General features: G+C 38.5%; 1 protein-coding gene across 4 annotated transcripts in view; it reads left to right on the top strand.

Annotated features, from left to right (window-relative positions):
- The window catches only part of gad1a (glutamate decarboxylase 1a), a 34017-nt gene extending 13229 nt beyond the window's left edge, over positions 1-20788 (top strand). For 2 of the 4 annotated variants that reach the window (XR_015499061.1, XR_015499062.1), the window contains exons 6-17: positions 4156-4268; positions 6555-6670; positions 6812-6891; positions 7580-7634; positions 9739-9855; positions 9957-10021; positions 12445-12523; positions 12717-12866; positions 15191-15298; positions 16297-16386; positions 17890-18465; positions 18622-18874. Coding sequence is in view for 2 of the 4 variants with exons in the window: in XM_087267429.1 (XP_087123555.1) it covers positions 4156-4268; positions 6555-6670; positions 6812-6891; positions 7580-7634; positions 9739-9855; positions 9957-10021; positions 12445-12523; positions 12717-12866; positions 15191-15298; positions 16297-16386; positions 17890-18063 (1147 nt within the window). In the remaining 2 variants the exon portion in view is untranslated. Of the gene's footprint in view, positions 1-4155; positions 4269-6554; positions 6671-6811; positions 6892-7579; positions 7635-9738; positions 9856-9956; positions 10022-12444; positions 12524-12716; positions 12867-15190; positions 15299-16296; positions 16387-17889 lie in introns of all 4 variants that reach the window. The other 2 variants (XM_087267429.1, XM_087267430.1) reach the window with 1 other exon arrangement.
- The last annotated feature ends 50 nt before the right edge of the window (positions 20789-20838 follow it).

The raw sequence follows: 20838 nt of genomic DNA, 5'->3' as shown, positions 1-20838 counted from the left end.
TTATGGTAAAGAAGGTAGCTGGTTCGAGTCCCGGCTGGGCCATTTGGCATTTCTGTGTGGAGTTTGCATGTTCTCCCCGTGTTGCCGTGGGTTTACTCCAGGTGCTCCGGTTTACCCCACTATCCAAATACCTGGATTTAATGGCATTTCTAGAAAATGCTTCTAGTAACAGGAAACATTTGCTGACTGGAATTAAAATTGTTGTTAATATTATCAAAATTTATTGTACAGTGCACATTATAGAATATATCTGTGTTGCCTTTTATACCAAACATAATCGTGTTTGAACTTTAAACAATTAAAATACTGTAGTAGTTAGGACTGTCGCCTCACAGCAAGAAGGTCGCTGGTTCGAGGAACACATTTTTTACATTTTTTTGTTTTGTTTTGTTTTTCTTTTAAATTATTTTATTTATTATTTTTTCTCTAACACATAAACTTGGGTGGACTAATTTTGGATCGTTATCATGAGTAATTTAGTTAGATTAGCTCTAGATTTGCTTCAGTACTGACTCATCTAATGTATATGCACAAATTTAATATTGTAAAGCTTGCTGTGGAAAAATATGGATACAAATGAGAGATTTGTGAGCGGTGTACTCTTATATGTTGAGCACTGTGTGTATCAAATCAGAGGCAGTAAGTTTCATATGGCTATAAAGTTATGTAAGAAACACTAAAACTCACCCTTTAAAAACTATACGGCCGGTCAGATTATAAAAGGAAGTTTAATTCTGCTCTTTAGCCGTTTTATTGGTATACTCTTTATTCCTCTGAGGAACTGTTTGACCTCTGAGGGTCAGAGATTTTATGACATCTTTCACACTCCTTGGCCAAATTCTCCAGTGATCAATAAAAGATTTACAGCTCATTGTCAGATTTATTCCCTGGTTCTCGATTGATTGAAGCGTTGAGTTTAACAGGCTGTATTGTGGGGCTTCACGCTCATAATGGCCGGTCGGCAGATTTACCACAAAACTGATAGTATCGTAAAAAAAACGCCAATGAACACTTTCAGAAAATGACACCAAGATTTGATACAATCAGTTCGTGAGCTCTTGGAAAATACATCATGATGTGCTTCAGAGCAAGCGAATACAGAGTTTTTAAGTATAGGTGTCCTTAATTATTCGTCAAAATACTAACAGTAATAAATAAATATTGTTACATTTTAATTGTTTTTCCATTTGTTTATTGCTTTTGTAATTCCGGGGCCTGATTTAAAGAGGTGTGTACATTTTTATAAATAAAACAGAAGAAAAACAGACAATATTCGGCCCCTAAAATATAAGAAACCTAATTCTGATTTATTGAACAGTCGTAAAATTAGTAACACTTTAATTTAAGTTGATGTAGTTACACGTTTCTTGTACTTACTATAGTAATTCCAATTATGCATAATTACATGTAACTAACCCTAAACCTAACCAACATCCTGACCTCAACCTTATTAAGTACATGTACTTCATTAATATAACTCATTACGTAAATGAATAGTTCCACTGTAACTACGTCACCGTAAAATAAAGGGTTACTGTAAAATTTGCAAACGCTCTCATTGCTTAACAAGCCATCATTTATAAATATAACAAATGAAAAACACTTTATTTTAGTGTTACAGTGGAACTATTCATGTAAATAGTGAGTAATATTAATTAATTGCATGTACTGACTGGCTAGGGTTAGATTTACTTGCATGTAGTTATGTGTAATTAATTGTAATTACAATAGTAAGTACATCGAACATGGATAATGAGACCTTAATACCTTAATTAGAAAAACATTAGAGATTTTGGTTACACTTTGTGTTTAAGAATAGTTGTCATTAATTATTCGTCAAAATAAAGTGTAACCAAAGCGAATGGCTGAACTAGACATTTAAATATTGTTACATTTTAATTGTTATTTCCATTCGGTTATTGCTTTTGTATTTCCGAGGCCTGAAGAGGTGTTTACTTTTTTATGAATAAAGAAACGGAACAAAAACATACAATAGTCGGTGCCCAAAATATAAGTAACATATTTTTGACTTGAACAGTTGTATAATTGCTAACACTTTATTCTGAGTTGGCGTAGCTAAACCTTCCTTGCACTTACTATAGTAATTACTATTAATTGTGCATATTTACATGTAACTAACCCTAAGCCTAACCCACATCCTGACCTCAACCTTATTAAGTACATGTACTTCATTAATATAACTCATTAGGTAAACGAATAGTTACAATGTAACTACGTCACCTTAAAATAAAGTCATTCATTCATTTTCTTGTCGGCTTAGTCCCTTTATTAATCCGGGGTTGCCACAGTGGAATGAACCACCAACTTATTCAGCAAGTTTTTACGCAGCGGATGCCCTTCCAGCCGCAACCCATCTCTGGGAAACATCCACACACACATTCACACACACACACTACGAACAATTTAGCCCACCCAATTCTTCTGTACCGCATGTCTTTGGACTGTGGGGGAAACTGGAGCACCCGGAGGAAACCCACGCGAAGGCGGGAAGAACATGCAAACTCCACACAGAAACACCAACTGAGCCGAAGTTCGAACCAGCGACCCAGCGACCTTCTTGCTGTGAGGCGACAGCACTACCAACTGCGCCACTGCCTCGCCCCTTATTAAGTACATGTACTTCATTAATATAACTCATTAGGTAAACGAATAGTTACAATGTAACAATGTCACCTTAAAATAAATTGTAAAAATTGCAATATATTTATATAAATATAAAAAATGGGTTAAACTTTAACTATTTATGTAACTAGTGAGTAATATTAATTAATTACATGTCATGACTGGTAAGGGTTAGGTTTACTTGCATGTAATTATGTTTAATTGTAATTAGTATAGTAAGTAAATCAATCATGGGTAACGAGACCTTAATTAGAAAAACGTTAGGGATTTTTGTTACACTTTGTTATTAAGTGTAGGCGTCCTTAATTATTCGTCAAAATAAAGTGTAGTCAAAGCGAAAGTCTGAACTAGACATTTAAATAATTGTTATTTCCATTCAGTTATTGCTTTTGTATTTCCGAGGCCTGAGTCAAAGAGGTGTTTACATTTTTATAAATAAGAAATAGAACAAAAAAGTGGCTAAAATATAAGTAAACTAGTTTTGACTTACACGTACTGAACAGTTGTAAAATTGGTAAAACTTTAATTTAGGTGACGCGGAGGCGCAGGTCGCTGGTTCGGCCTCGGCTGAGTCAGTTGGCATAGTAATTACTATTAATTATGCATATTTACATGTAACTAACCTTAAACCTAACTCATATTCTAACCTTTCAATAGTTAGTTGCCAGTTAACTCTAAGTGGACTGAACATAAAACAAAGTTGTCCCCAAAAAACGTAAGAATTGTGTTGATTGAGCTCACTTTAAATTAGTAGTTTGAACAAGCAGCAAAATAAATTTTCATTTTCCTTCGGCTTAGTCCCTTATTTATCAGCAACAGTGGAATGAACTGCCAACTATCCCAGCATATGTTTTACATAGCAGAAGCCCTTTCGGCTGCAACCCCGTACTGGGAAACACCCTTACACTCATTCACACACACAAACACACACACACTTATACACATACACACACACACACACACACACACACACTATGGCCAATTTTGTCTCCACACAGAAATGCCCAGACCTGAACCAGCGACCTTCTTGCTGTGAGGTGATTGTGTTTTATCCACTGAGCCACCGTGCAGCTCAACTACAACTTTACCACAAAGAAAAGTGTGTATGCCTGCTCAGACCTTGACATGGCAGTAAGATTGTTTATAAATATGAATATGGTGAATTTAAACACACACACACACACACTCACTCTAAGATTCAATCTGAGCGCACACACACGTGTATAAACGAGGCTCCTGGTGTGTGCACATGTTCCCGCTGTCTCTAAATGATATGTCAGGACTGTTTATATTGATCAGGCTGAGCCGCATGAGCGCGTGACATTTGCATGTGCTAACGAGCTGCTCATCATCGCTAATCACCGCCGATGATTATTGACTGCTGCTAATAGGTTGAAGATTGGCACAGCAGGGGCTCCATCACAATGATTCTCTGACGGACATGAATACTGTTAGTTGTTAGTTAGAGTTAGTGGATCACCCCCTGCTGCGTGTGCATGTGTGTGTTTTCAGGTTCACGTATGAGATTGCGCCAGTGTTTGTCCTGATGGAGCAGCTCACACTGAAGAAGATGCGAGAGATTGTCGGCTGGCCGAACGGAGAAGGAGATGGCATTTTCTCACCAGGTGTGGCCAATAAAACTACTCAATAATTAAGAATAATAGATTAAAGTGTCATTTTGTGTATATAAAATATAAATAGCTGATGCTTTTCTCTTTAATAATTGCTAAACTTTATTTGGTAAATATTTAAAAAAGGGGAAAAAATCATAGGTGGGCTAATAATTCTGACTTAAACTGTATGCAGCAAGGAAATTTTCACAGTGTGTCTGATAATATTTTTTCTTCTGGAGAAAGTCTGATTTGTTTTATTTCGGCTAGAATAAAAGCAGTTTTTAATTTTTTAAACACCATTTTAAGGACAAAATTATTAGCCCTTTTTAGCTATTTTTTTTTTCGATAGTCTACAGAACAAACCATCATTATACAATAACTTGCTTATTTACACTAACCTGCCTAGTTACCCTAATTAACCTAGTTAAGCCTGTAAATGTCACTTTAAGTTGAGGTGCGTTTCCCATTACCATTGTTAGCCAACTAAAGTCGCAAGTTCCTTCGTTACAAGCATAGTTCGTTGATTTGCCGTTTCCCAAATCCATCGTTCCAACGAACATTCGCAAACTTGTGCACTTACAACTACACCTCTGGAGCTGTAGTCAGCACGGTGGCTCAGTGGTTAGCACTGTCATCTTACAGCAAGAAGGTTAATGGTTCAAGTCCCGGCTAGGACAGTTGGCATTTCAGTGTGGAGTTTGGATGTTCTCCCTGTGTTGGCATGGGTTTCCTTTGGGGGCTCTGATTTCCCCCACACTCCAAACACATGCAATACAGGAGAATTGAATAAACTAAAATGGCTGTAGTTTGTTTGTGTAAGAATAAGTGTGTGTGTGGGTGTTTTCCAGTACTGGGTTGCAGCTGGAAAATCATCCACCGTGTAAAACATTTGCTGGAGTAGTTGGTGGTTCATTCCACTGTGGTGACCCCTGATGAATATAGGGGCTAAGCCGAAGGAAAACGAATTAACGAATGCATAAAATGTTTTTGAGCGTTGACAGGAAAAGGGAAGAAATGTTTTGACATCAAATCATAGACGCATGAACAATAATTAGTTTGGCCTATTAAAATACAGCCCCCAAATAATTCTGATGCTATTAACTAATTCACCTGTTAATAAAGCATATACAGTTGAAGTCAGAATTATTAGCCCCCCTCTATATATTTTCCCCCATTTCTGTTTAACGGAAAGAAGATACTTTCAGCACATTTCTAAACATAATAGTTTTAATAACTCATTTTTAATAACTGGTTTATTTTATCTTTGTTATGATGACAGCACATAATATTTGACTAGATACTATAATTCAGCTTAAAGTGACATTTAAAGGCTTAACTAAGTTAATTAGGTTAAGTGAAGTTTAGTTTTAAACTAATTTCGAGAGGAGCATGTGCTCATGATTTACCCAGCTGGTCCACATTAACTAATTATGATCCTCCAATCGAAGGATCCCAAATCACTATATATATCCTCATTTCCTTTCTACAACTATCTTCGTCTGGAAGAAACCCCCCTCCTCCCCTTCTTCCTCCTTTATCCAGAATGGGCGGCACGGTGGCCCAGTGACTAGCACTGTTGCCTCACAGCAAGAATACCAATGGTGTTGGGTCCTCGCTGAGCCATCTGGTATTTCTGTGTGGAGTTTGCATGTTCTCCCCATGTCCGCGTGGGTTTCCCCCGGGTTCCCTGGTTTCCTCCCACCATCCAAATGTGCTCTATATTATAGATAAAACAAGCCTAAACCTTTTTTATAATGTCTTACTCTCAGGAAGTTCGCCTTGGCCTCAGCAGCGGAGGAGTTTGAGATAGACCTGAGCTCAATCTCCACTCGCCCTGCAAAAGGGGGGGAGCCCTGGGCTCGAGGATCCCTTGAGCTCAGGGCTCTCTCCCGGGACAGCATGCCAAACAAGCTATGTATAAATCATGAGCTAAGTGTGAACTCTTGAAATTTAGGGTAATTAGGCAAGTCATTGTATAACAGGGGTTTGTTCTGTAGACTACCGAAAACAAATATTGTTTAAATGGGGCTAATAATAGTTTAAAAAAAATTAAAAACTGCTTTTATTCTAGCCAAAATAAAACAATTAAGAATTTCTCCAAAAGAAAAAATATTATAGGAAATACTGTGAAAATGTCCTTGCTCTGTTAAACATCATTTGGGAAATACATTAATCAAAGGAAAAAAATATATATTACAGGATAGTGAATCATTTTGACTTCAACTGTAGTAATGTGTGCGCATGTGTGTGTGTTTCTGCCTGCAGTGCACTGATGTGTCTGAATGTGTGTTTGTGCAGGAGGAGCCATCTCCAACATGTACAGCGTGATGGTGGCTCGATATAAACACTATCCTGAGATTAAAATCAAAGGCATGGCGGCGGCTCCCAGACTGGTGCTGTTCACCTCAGAACACGTAGGTCATTCCCTCTCTCTGCGTACATACATTTACATTCAGTCATTCAGCAGACAATTAAAATGAATAAAAAAGGGGAGTGTTTCTTTAATTAAAACAACATGAAAGTGAGAAAATTAGCCTTTTACTTATTTTTCCCAGAGTCACTACTCTATAAAGAAGGCCAGTGCAGTGTTGGGTTTCGGCACAGAGAATCTGATCCTGCTGAGAACGGATGAAAGGTGAGTTTCTGTGTGTGTGTGCGTGTTTGTGTACATGATTTACAAGGACTGTTTCTTGTATAATGACTAAAGTATTACCTATTTGTACTCTAGTTGTAGGTTTTCAAGGACTTGACTGGTGTCCTTGTAATTCAAAACACTTAAAAATCATACTTAACAGAGTCTTTTGACATTCAAATTTAGCCACAGGTTTCGTGTAATGGTGGGTTTTATAGGTAGGTGTATGGTAAGGCCAAATACTGACCTTTTTTTTCAGTATAAAATATGTTTCACCTATAGGGGTTGCCTGTACACTACCATAACCTGTGTGTGTGTGTGTGTGTGTGTGTGTGTGTGTGTGTGTGTGTGTGTGTGTGTGTGTGTGTGTGTGTGTGTGTGTGTGTGTGTGTGTGTGTGTGTTGGATTTGGAGGTTTACAAGGACAGTTTTTTTGTATAATCAGATGAGTATCTAACCTAGTTGTACTCTATTAAGGTGGTTTACGAGGACTTGCCTGGTGTCCTTGTAATTTACGACAGGCCATATAAGGCCATATAATTAGCATTTTTTACAATATAAAATACATTATGCTTATGGAGAGTCCTTATAAATTACTAAAACCAATCTGTGAGTGTGTTTGTGTGTTTAGTGTGTTTGTGAAGCTCTCAGATGTTAATGATGTCTGTGTTAAATTTGTGTCTCTCTGTTAGAGGTCGAGTTATTCCAGCTGATTTGGAGGCCAAAGTCATTGACGCCAAGCAGAAGGTGAATAAACTCTTCAACTTCAGTCTTACTCTGTAAACATATTAATAAAACTGTGAAAATGACCTTTAACCCTTAATTGGTCCATGGAGTCAGGGTGACCCGGATGAAAAACAAAATCAATGTTTAGGTTCTTTGGGGTCAAACTGACCCCACATTAATGACTGGGAAAAGTGAAAAAAATGTCTAAAATATATTTTAAACTCATTATAAATCTGGAATGTTTTACATTTCTGCAAAAAGTTGTCTAGAGCACAAATTTAAATTGGTATATAATGCATGGTGTCCTGGCAATTAAGGAGCATTGGAGGCCCGTGTCCACTCAACCCAGAGTTTTGTCATTAAAATATAGTAGAAACCACAAACTAAATGTGACCTTATCTCATTGATTTATCAAAATTAGATGTAACAAAAGACCCTGATGTACATTACTAATAATAAAAATAAAAATAACCATAATAATATCAACAATAAAGCATAAAAAGTGAAGTGTCAAACAGGGACATTTGGGGAAATTCCATTTACTCTCATTTACTGTACAAATTAAGCAGGTTACAGACTCCAGAATTCTTTAAAGGTGCTGTATGTAAGTTTTTAACCCTTCTAAAGCATGAAAATGCCATATGTTTGCAGATATTTAATAAATATGCCAAGTGAACATTCTTGTTTATCTGAAAAACAATGCTGGAGTCAGATATTCTGCTTTGAAAATGTGAGTTGCGTGCCGGAACGGCTGTCTTTGTTTTGATCATTGCACCCGGGTTGCCTTGGTGAAAAACATAGTGTATTTCATTCAGTCAGTCAGAATGCTCTGAAAGTATGTGTCCGTGACTGAAATGCGACCTCTGGTGGACAGTAGCAGTCTCTGAAATGAGACACAGGTTCAGAGTTCCACATGAGGTGGTTATTAATTAGCAAATAATATAAATATTACGAATGTAAACATTAGGTGAGCAGGTTACATTGTAGCCCCGTGTCTTAATAATACGCAGTGAAAAGCAATTTGGCTGTTTGCACCAGATGAAACACGACATTTAAATACAGCCATTTAGAAGAATAGAGCACTCACTGCACTCCAACGAAATGGCAAGGTTTATAATCGAATTATTACATATTAAACCTCTTAACTATTATAAAATGTACATGCTGAATCACTGATATGTGTTGGTCTAAAGTTTAGGTTTATTTTATTTTCAAGATCTGAGGTGAACTATCTGCTGCTGCTTTCAGTTGTATGGCAATAAATGTCATGTAAAATGGCATTCAAACTCACATTACTAGCATTTAAAACTGAATAAAGCACATGAGGTGCACCTGAGGTGATCATTGTCAGTTTTCTGTTGTTTAGCTGTGAGAAATTCAGGTGTTAGTTAGAACAAACACTTTGTTTAATATGAAAAATATTCCTTTTATCGTGTGCCGTTGTTTTTAATTTTGGAACATGATTTAAATTAGCCTTTAGGCTCAACAGTCAGGCACAGTTCTGTTGAAGTCATCAATCTGGCAACCTGCTCTTGTGTTTGTTTTTAACAGGCATGCAATACCTAGTTCAACCACTGGGTGTCAAACTTACATACTGCGCCTTTAATGTTAAATTATTTGTTTGTATAGTTAAAATCATGGCCATTTTACAGTGTACATTTTACCCTAAATGCTTGCAAGTATATTCAGAAGTACAAATCAACCATATTTAAAAAAAACAACAACAATAGAATAATGAAATTGCCTGTATTCAGATGTATTTACGTCATAAAAAACATCTCATAGCTAATAAAATCTTTACATTATTTAATTGCACAAAATAGTCATTTATTTCTCTGCAGTTCACTCTGATGTGTGTATTTGAAGTGAGGTAATTTAGCTCATGAAGAAACTAGTTTACGTATTTATTGTCAGAAAAATGACTGATTTGTATAAATACATACGATTTTATTCATATTAAAACTGTACGATTTTTTTTGATGTGCCCCACAAACCCTTCCCCTCATTAGGGGATGAGCAGATCAAACTAAAATGTACAAAAGAGATACATATTAAAAAAAATTAGCCACTAAATGAAAAAAGTTACGAATTGCGGTCAGATTGCGTTGGTTGATCCTCTGTTCAGGGCTTTGTGCCGATGTTTGTGAACGCAACGGCTGGATCTACAGTGTACGGAGCCTTCGACCCAATCAATGAGATCGCCGACATCTGTGAGAAATACAACATGTGGCTTCACGTAGATGTACGTGTCTGTTGTTATTTCATTAATATACATGAGTGGACTCATTAGGTGGTGAAGAAGCTCATTTGAACTGCGTAAATGTGTGTGTGTGTGTTTTTAAGGGAGCGTGGGGTGGAGGTTTGCTGATGTCTAGAAAACACAAACACAAGCTCAGTGGCATTGAGAGGTATTCCACTTACACAAACACACACACACACACACACACTCCAAAATGACTTTTGATGTTTGTTCAAACTACTCAATTAAAATGAGTTCTTGAATTTTTGGGGGTGACAACCTAATTGTTTTATGTTCAGTCCACTTAAAATTGTAAGCATTGTGATAAGGTCATATGATGTGGATCACACACCATATGAAAAGTGTGTATTGATAACTCGAGGCTTTCACATTCTATTCACAAATACTATAATGTAGGCTACAACTAGTTCATACTCATGATATTGTCACAGCCATATCACACTGTAGCCTAAGACCGGTTACTTACTGAAGCTAAGCTTCAAGGCTGAGCCTGGCCAGTACCTGGATGGGAGACTACATGGGAAAACTAGGTTGCTGCTGGAAGTGGTGTTAGTGAGGCCAGCAGGGGGTGCTCAACCTGTGGTCTGTGTGAATCCTAATGACCAAGTATAGTGAAGGGGACACCGTACTGTCAGTGAGCGCCGTCTTTCAGATTAGACGTTAAACTGAGATTCTGACTATCTATGTTCATTAACAATCCCATGGCACTCCCACAGCGGATGCCCTTGCAGCTGCAACCAAGTACGGCCAATTTAATTTGTTTAATTATCTGTGCTGGAAACTGGAGCACCCGGAGGAAACCCACGCAAACATGGGGAGAACATGCAAACTCCACACAGAAATGCCAACTGGCTAGGCCGGGACTCGAACCAGTGACCTTCATGTTGTGAGGCAACAGTGCTAACCACTCAGCCACCTTTTCGCCCAGATAAGCAGACAGTTTTAATTTTTTTTTACAGTTTTAAAGCATGAGTTTTAAATTTCCATAATAAGTACGTTTCTCAAAGGTTGTCCATTGTCGATGCTTAGTTTCTGCTTTGTCTTAATGCCGGGGCACACCAAGCCGATGCTAAATAACTAGAACCAATGAAACCCAACTGTGTTGTCAACTTGCGTTGGATTGCGTCTGGACCGAAAAGCTCTACGTGAACCCACCAAACAGACAAAAGCCTACTGAAATGAGAACCTCGCTCTGCTCCTGAGCAAGAGGACGAATCATTCCCCTTTGAACAGGCACAGACAAAGTGTAAACAAAGCAGCGTTCAGTATCTTAACAATGATTGTCGCTAACTGTGGCAGGATTCAGAATGTCAAAAGACTAGCAAGGACAACTAGCATGTCCTCGTAAACCTACAACTAGGCTACAACTAGGTCATACCCATGTTATTATACAAAAAAACTGTCCTTGTAAACCACCAAAACCAGTATGCACACTGAACAGACGCACACAAATTGGTTTTGGTGGTTTACAAGAACTCTCCATAGGCGAAATATATTTTATACTGTAAAGTGGCAGGATTCACTCGTGCAGATATGTCTGATAATCTAATAATCCATTCCAGTTTCATTTCCTCATCTCATTTTCATACGCTTTTCCAGTGCTGGGTTGTGGGGGCAGCACTCTTAGGAGAGAACCCCAGACTTCCCTCACCCCAGACACTTCCTCCGGAGGGATCCCAAGGTGTTCCCAGGCCAGCCGAGAGACATAGTATATCCAGCGTGTCCTAGGTCTTCTGCCAGTGGGACAAGCCTGGAACACCTCCCTAGGTAGGCGACCAGGAGGCTTCCGAAATGCCTGAGCCACCTCAGCTGACTTGTCTCTATGTGGAGGAGCAGCGGCTCTACTCCGAGCTCCTCCCGGGTGACAGAGCTCCTCACCCTATCTATAAGGGTGCACCCTGCTACCTTGCGAAGGAAACTCATTTCGGCTGCTTGTATCCGAGATCTTTTCTTTTCAGTCATGACACAAAGCTCATGACCATAGGTGAGAGTAGGAACGTAGATTGACCAGTAAATCGAGAGCTTTGCCTTTCGACTGAGCTCCTTCTTTACCACAACAAACTGGTTCATCGGCTGCATTACTGCTGCCACTGCACTAAGTGTACAAAATTACAGCCAGCCTCTTTGTGTTTCTTCTTGGCTTGAGTCGTTTACTTGCTACACCACTTCACTACTTCAAGAGTAACAACTCAGATAGCTCTGACTTTGATTCGACATGATGAATCGGTCCAATACAATCCAATGTTAACCCGCCGTGAGTCAAAGTGTAGAACAAACCAAACCAACTAGCCTGACTGACGAAGCCCAATGTCCGACTGTCATCTTGGTGTGCCCTGGCCCTTGAAGACATTGTTTTTGTGGAGCACAGACAACGACAATTTTATCCTCACACTGCAGTCAAGCTATTTAAAACTTTAAAACAATGATTTCCCAAAAGTGTGAGAAGCAAACAGAGACATTTTTAAGTATCTGTCATGCCTTTGTCAAGCACTCACTTCTTTATTTCCCAAGCTCTGTATCCTCCTGCATGTGTGTGCCTTGAGTGTGTTGTGATCGGTCTTGTTTCTACAGAGCAAACTCCGTCACCTGGAACCCACACAAGATGATGGGTGTTCCTCTACAGTGCTCCGCCATTCTGGTCCGGGAGAAGGTGAGAAATTGGGGCACCAGATGATTGAGAATGAATAACAGAGGAAGAGAGTACAATTCAGTAAACTGGGTGAGAGGAAGCGAGACAAAGAAGCAAAAGAGAGATCGAGAGTACAGCTGTTATCTGAGTTTAACATGCTTTGTTTCACTGTTCCTGCTGTCTTACTTAATTCATGTGTGTGTGTGTTTACCAGGGTCTTCTACAGGGCTGTAATTCCATGTGCGCTGGATATCTCTTTCAGCCGGATAAGCAGTATGACGTCACCTATGACACGGGGGACAAGGCCATACAGTGTGGCCGTCATGTAGACATCTTCAAATTCTGGCTCATGTGGAAGTCAAAGGTGTGTGAGTGCATGTTCAATTTTTTGTGACATACCTGGACGCACATTTGTATAGTGGCTTCGGTATTGCACTGGCATTACAAGGAGATGGTAAATTATGAGGGCGTTGTTGATGTCCCTATTTTTCAATGAATGGTTAGATGAATGGATGAATTGATACATAATTGGATGGATGAATGTGTGAGTGGATGTATGGATGAATGAATAGATGGGTGGATGAAAAGAAAAGATGGACGAATGGTTAGATGGGTGGAAAGATGGATTGGAGATAACAGATTCATGAATGGATGAATGGGTGAGTGGATGGAGAATGAGATGACGAATAAATGCATGGATGAAAAGTTGCATGAATATATGATAATAGATGGATTGCTGTATAGATAAAAGAATTAACATTAATGAATGAATCAATGAATGAATAAATAACTGAATGAATGAATGAATGAATGAATGAATGAATGAATGAACTCACAAATAAATGAATGGATGTATGTTTGAAGGATGAAAAGGCAGATAAACTGTTGGATAGATGAATGGATGACGGAGAATTGGGGTGATGTATGGATGAATTGATAAATTGTTGGATGGATAAATGTGTGGGTGGATGTATGGAGGAATTAATATATGGATAGATGAATAGTAGGATAAAAAAATGGATGAATGGTTAGATGGAAGAAAAGTTGGAATGGAAATAACAGATTCATGAATGAATGAATGAATGAATGAATAAATGAATGAATGAATAAATTAATGAATGAATGAATGGGGGATGAGATGACGTATAAATGCATAGATGAAAAATTGCAGGAATAGATAATAATGGTTGGGTTGCTGTACAGATAAAAGAATGAACAATAACGGATGAACCAATAAATGAATGAATGAATGAAAGAACTGACAATTAAATGAATGGATGGATTTTTGAAGGATGAAAAGGCAGATAAACTGTCGGGTAGATGAATGGATGACGGAAAATTAGGGTGATGTATGGATGAATGGATAAACGGAGATGTGGGTTGATGAATGAATGAATGAATTGATAAATAGTTGGATGGATGAATGTGTGGGTGGGTGGATGTATGGATGAATGAATAGATGGGTGGATTATTAGTAGGATAAATAGAGGTATGAATGGTTAGATGGATTGGAGATAACAGAATCATGAATAGTTGAAATGGTGAGTAAAAGGGTGGATGAGATGGTGAATAGTAGGATAAATAGATGATAATGGTTGGATTGATGAATAGATAGAAGAATGAACAATAATGGATGAACCAATGAATGAATAAACAACAGAATGAAGGAATAGACTGACAAACAATTAAATGGATGTTTTTTTGATGGATGAGTGGACAGATGAACTGTTGGATAAATGAATGGATGATGGAAATGTGGGTTGATGAATGGATGAATTGATAAATAGTTGGATGGATGAATGGGTGGGTGGATGTATGGATGAATCAATGGATGAATGGATGAACAGACTAAGATAAATGGGCGAATGTTAGATGGATGAAAAACTGGATTGGAAATAATAGAGTAATGAATGGTTGAATGGATGAATGGGTGAGTGGATGGATTATGAGATACGTGAAAAGATATGCATGAATGAAAAGTAGGAGGAATGGATGATAATGGATGAATGGATGGATGGATGGATTGATGTATAGAGAAAAGAATGAACAATAATGAATGAACCAATGAATGAATAAACAATAAAATGGATGGATGGATGGATGAATAGTTCAATGGATGAATGAAAGGGTGGATGTATGGATGAAAAAATGTATGGATGAATAGTAGGATGAATTGGATGAAAAGATGAATTGGAGATAACAGGTTTATGAATGGGTGAGTGGGATTGATGGGTGGGTGGATGAGATAGTGAATAGATGCAAAGTGGGATGAATAGATGATAGTGGATGGATTAATGTATAGATAAAAGGATGAACAATAATGGATGAATCAATGAATGAATAAGCAACTGATGAATGAATGAATGAATGAATGAATGAATGAATGAATGAATGAATGAATGAATGAATGAATGAATGAATGAATGAATGAATGAATGAATGAACGAACTAACAAAATTCAATTGATGGATGTTTGATGGATCAATGGGCTGATGATCTGTTGGGTAGATGAATGCATGATGTATATGTGGCAGGGTGAATGGATGGATTGATGAATAGTTAAATTGATGGATGGATCAAGGAATGGATGAATGGACCATTACCTTTTAGAAACTCAATGACCAACAAAAGTCATTGATCCTGTGCAGAAGATCAGCTGTCATGTAGTACGTTTTCCATCTCCAACAGGGCACTACTGGTTTTGAGAAGCACATTGACAGGTGTCTGGAGCTGTCGGAGTATCTCTACCACAAGATCAAGAACAGAGAAGGATATGAGATGGTGTTTCAAGGGGAGGTGAGTGAAAATAATAGCAAACAAAAAGAAAAACAATCAACCTTGACACTGTCAAAGAAGATAATGCACTAATACACACAACAAGACTGGTGACAGAGTGGTTTGATGAACACGAAAGTCAAGCTGAACATCTCCCATAGCCAACACAGTCACCTGATCTAAATATTATTGAGACACTTTGGTGTGTTTTGGAGGAGCGAGTAAGATAATGTTTTCCTCCACCAGCATCACATAATGACCTAGCCACTATTCTGCAAGAACAATGGCTCAAAATCCCTCAGGCCACTGTGCAGGACTTGTATCTGTCATTTCCAAGACCAACTGATGCTGTATTGGCTGCAAAAGGAGGCCCTACACCATACTAATGAATTACCGTGCTCCAGATGTTTTAGTTTCATTTTCCAACCCCTGTATATCCAAGTGAAATTTCTTCCCAAACATGAAGATGAAACACTGCAATCAAACTATTACCATCATTTAGGAATTTTCGCCATATTTTCTGACAAGATCAACACACATGCGACTGTCAGTAAAAGACTGCATATGCACACACATTGCATAATGCAGAGGTATTTTCGTTTCATTAGGCTTGCGTTATAAAACCCCATAACTCTCTCACCAGTCCTTACTCCTTTTTTGCGTCTAAAACCCCTGTTTGTCACGGGGGCATGAAGGAAATGTTCATGAGTTAAAGTGAAACTGCCCAATTACAGGAAACTCTTATATGAAAGCACTTCACATAAACACCTTAACTATATTATTGTCTATTAAGGCAGATAACTAGACTACAGATGTCCATGTAAGCGTAGTCAGTCTTGCCTTCAAAGTAAGTGAAAGATCATCAAAGAATGTAAACACATGCAAGTGCATTGTACCAATTGATAAATTCAAATGGAAGTACATAGTAATTAAGGCCAGTAAATATAAGTATACATTGACTGTAGAATATGTAGAAATATGTTTAATGCATGTATGCTATTTTTTAAATTGTGTTTCAGCCACAGCACACAAATGTATGTTTCTGGTACATTCCTCCAAGCCTGCGGCTTCTGCCAGATGGAGAGGAGAAACGACATCGGCTTCATAAGGTGAGACGATACTCAAAATACTCCCTTCTTTGACGGAGAGTGCTCTTATACTCAAACTATTAACTTATATTTGTGCATATGCCATATATGTTAGCCTGGACCTGGATTATTGTGGGGAATAATCAAAATTACATGAGTGAGTCAAAATTATTCATTTTTCTTTTCCAAATAAAATCATTGAGGGGCGAGGCAGTGGCGCAGTAGGTAGTGCTGTCGCCTCACAGCAAGGTCGCTGGGTCACTGGTTCAAACCTCGGCTCAGTTGGTGTTTCTGTGTGGAGTTTGCATGTTCTCCCTGCCTTCGCGTGGGTTTCCTCCGGGTGCTCCGGTTTCCCCCACAGTCCAAAGACATGCGGTACAGGTGAATTGAGTTGGCTAAATTGTCTGTAGTGTGTGTGTGTATCCCAGAGATGGGTTGCAGCTGGAAGGGCATCCACTGCGTAAAAAACTTGCTGGATAAGTTGGGGGTTCATTCCGCTGTGGCGACCCTGGATTAATAAAGGGACTAAGCCAGGGTAAGGCAAACTTGGTCCTGGAGGGCCGGTGTCCTGCACAGTTTAGCTCCAACACTAATCAACAGGGCCGGAGTGGGACTCCTTTTCAGCCCTGGAGTTTCAAGCCTCAGACCGGCCCACCTCAGTTCACGACTGACTAAGTTATATAAAAATAAGGTCATTCCAATTCAGTTTCTAATGACACTATCATGTCTTTTTGTGAGAAAACACCTGCTTCAGAACTTCAAATGTTCAACAACCCTAACAGTATTATATGTGTTAACAATAAAAATAAAATAAAAAATACATATTTAGACGGGGATCAAACCCGGGTCCATGGCGTCGTAATCTAATGCGATAACCACTGGACCACAACAACTGTATATTGAAAAGTGACTCATATGATTTATATAATCATTAACCTGCAGGCTGGTTATATATAAAAAGAGCAGAGCTGCGGTAAAATAATGAATAAGAAGACTGTGGTCAAGTAAATAAATAAATAAATTTAAAAAGTGTGACTGCTGAGAGCAACAGATTCTGGAGCTAGGGATACCGGCCCTCGTGGCCAAAAAACGGACCGGCCCACCGGGAATTCTCCCGGTCCACCCGAATAGCCAGCTAATCAAACACACCTGAACAAGCTGATCAATGTCTTCAAGAGCTCTAGAAATCTACAAGCAGGTGTGTTTGGTTAGAGTTGGAACAAAACTCTGCAGGAACACCGGCCCTCGAGGATCAAGTTTGCCCATCCCTGGACTAAGCCGACAAGAAAATGAATAAATGAATGATAAAATCATTGGGATGTTAAATAAATATATCAAAATTAAAATTCTTTACCCTCGGATAGCAGATGTTCCTATAGTTTTATCTCAGCCAGATATTATCATATCACAACAAACCATTTATTCAGCATTCAGATGATGTACAGATCTCAATTTCCAAAAATCCACCCTTATTGTTTCGTGATCCACGGTCACACCGTCACATCCCTCGTTTTTTTTTTGCAGGTCGCCCCAAAGATCAAGGCACTGATGATGGAGTGCGGGACAACAATGGTGGGCTACCAGCCTCAGGGTGAGAAGGTTAACTTCTTCAGGATGGTGGTCTCCAATCCGGCGGTTACCAGGTCTGACATTGACTTCCTGATCGATGAGATAGAAAGACTGGGACAGGATTTATAGAGAACGCAGAACAAGTTCAGTAGATGTAAATCATCTGGAAATGGAGGAGGCAATCAGACGTGTTGTATCAGCTCGATGTTCCAGAGAATTAGGCCCTGTCCACAGAAACACAGCTATTTTTTAAAACCGCTTTTTGTTTCCACATGCGATTTCGCCGTCTACACGAAAACATATTTTTTGATTTGATATGATTTGATTTATTTTCGAACAAAACTATCACACATAAAATATCATTAACAAAAGAAATACATTTCAACATGGGCGAAAATGGAGCGGGATGAAGCATAAGCTTATTATTCTCCCACCCCATTACCACATACATCATTCGTTTATTACTTAAACTAATTTGTTCTTTTACTTATCGCTTCAGTCTCAATCCCAATTCTACACCTTAGCCCAGGGGTGGCCAACCCTGTTCCTGCAGATTTCAGTTGCAACCCATATCAAACACACCTGCCTGTAATTATCACGTGGTGTTCAGGTCCTAATTAATTGGTTCAGGTGTGTTTGAGATGGGTAGCAACTGAAATCTGCAGGAAGGTGGCTCTCCAGGAACAGGGTTGGCCACCCCTGCCTTAGCCCTTCCCCTTGTCCCAATTTTCTTTATCTTGAAGACGTAGGGCTAAAGGGAAGGGTCTGATAGCCCTTGAAACAGAGATTTTTCAGGAGCACACTCAAAACCAAGAGTTATGAAAATTTCCCAGGACACAGAAGTAAAGAGATGCACAAATTAGTATTTTTTGTCATTATTACGAATTTTTACAACAATCACGTTTTAATATATTCATAACCGCTTTCGTGTTTTACCTTTAAAAATAAACTATAAAATAAAAACCGCTAAATTTCACGATCTATAATCCATAATAATAACTCCTGTATAGCAGTCCCACAAAATTTTGACTCTGACACTCGAATCCCCTGTCAGAAAAGTCGAGTGGTTGGGAATGAGCTTTTTACAGTGTCTGCTATAATGTTAATCTTGTTTTTGTGTGTTTACAAAAATATATATGGCCACGGTGTAAATGCGCAGTATAGTTACGCTCTTATTGAAACATTATATCGTTATGATAACATGATATTGTTGCCTTCAGAGATTTCCTGAAGATGAATACCAGAAAATAACGCAACTGGAATAACTACAGCAGTCGCCATTGTCGATCTCAAATCAAGTACGAGCTCGCGAGGATATATGATGATGTGTGAAGGTGTTGTAATGGTGTCCCATTTCTCACGGGTAAACTTTGAAGCCCTACCCCTTCACACTCAGTTTCAAGGGCCAAGGGAAGAGGAAGGGGTACAAAAACAGAATAGGGATTGGGCCTCTGATTACTGTTCAAAGACACTAATTAAATGTATGTGCAAACTTGGAATATCACATAAAAGATTTGTGAATACAGCAGCATTCCCATCCAGTGAGTCAAAGAGAACAAAAACATTACTTCCTGACAAAAATATCACAAAGAACAGGTGGAAGTTCATACGCGTTAGACGTGATTGAGGTGAATTCTGCACGTCTCGCTTTCCACATCATTGGCAACACACAACGGTAATTCGCCCGTTTGTGCGCAGCTCAGTTTCATCTCCATCCCTTGACATGCGGATTGCTGTTGTTGTTTTTTTAAACGAAGACGGGAAAAACACGGTTGATAAAAATACCTGTGTTTGTGTGGACACAGACCAGTGAAGCGCTCTAGAGTAATGAACCTCTTCAATATATCTTAGAAAGTCTCTAATTGGACATTCCAGAATGCAGAGGCGATGAGCTCTCATTTGATGAGCTCCAGTTTACTCTGACATTATATGTCTGTCTTCTTCCCTTATTACAAGCGTCTGCACAGTAAATATAAAATGCACAAGTGTACATTAAAAGAACGTTAGGTTTAATTTAGAAGTCATTTGTCCCTTACTTTGTACGAACCATATGAAAAAATGCTTTATTAATTTATAGAAAATACTTGTGTCTTGAACCATACAATAGTAAAGTACTTGTCGTGGTAATTCTGGTGTTGCAATGATCATACCAATACTACTATAGTAATATAAACAGGTTTTCTACAAATATATTTTGGATTTGATTTGATGATGTGCTTTAACTGCAGAGTGTCAGCTTTAATTTAAGCGTATTTACATCCAAATTAGGTGAACGCTGCAGGAATTACAACAGTTTGCATATGTGCTTCCCACTTGTAAAGGGACCAAAAGTAATGGGACAATTGGCATCTAAGCTGTTCCATAGCCTGGTGTGTGTTATTCCCTCGTTATCCCATTTAGGAAAATGCCCTAAGAACAAGCAGGAACTGAAGACAGTTGCTGTATAGGCCTGGCAGAGCACCACCAGGAATGAAACCCAGCGTCTGGTGGTTTCTATGCGTTCCAGACTTCAGGCTGTAATTGACTGCAAAGGATTTGCAACCAAGTAATAAAAACTGAAATTTAATTTTTGATGATTATTCTGTCCAATTACTTTTGGATCCTTAACAAGTGGGAGGCACAAATGCAAACTGTTGTAATTCCTTCTCTGTACTTCTGGTCTGGATGGAAATACCCTCAAATAAAAGCTGAGAGTCTAAAGCACATCTCGTTCATTTCATTTCAAGTCCATTGTGTTGGTGTATAGAGCCAAGAATGTTAGAGTTGTGTCGGCCCCAATGTTTATGGACTTGATTGTATATATTATTCTACAATGCATGAGTTTACTGTAGTAAAAAGTAAAGTATACTACAGTGATCAGTTTACTATACGTTATATATATATATATATATATATATATATATA

Source organism: Danio rerio, chromosome 9, assembly GCF_052040795.2.
Source record: "Danio rerio strain M-AB ecotype USA chromosome 9, GRCz13ab, whole genome shotgun sequence".
Taxonomy (NCBI): Eukaryota; Metazoa; Chordata; class Actinopteri; order Cypriniformes; family Danionidae; genus Danio; species Danio rerio.
This window is presented reverse-complemented; position numbering and strand designations above follow the sequence as displayed.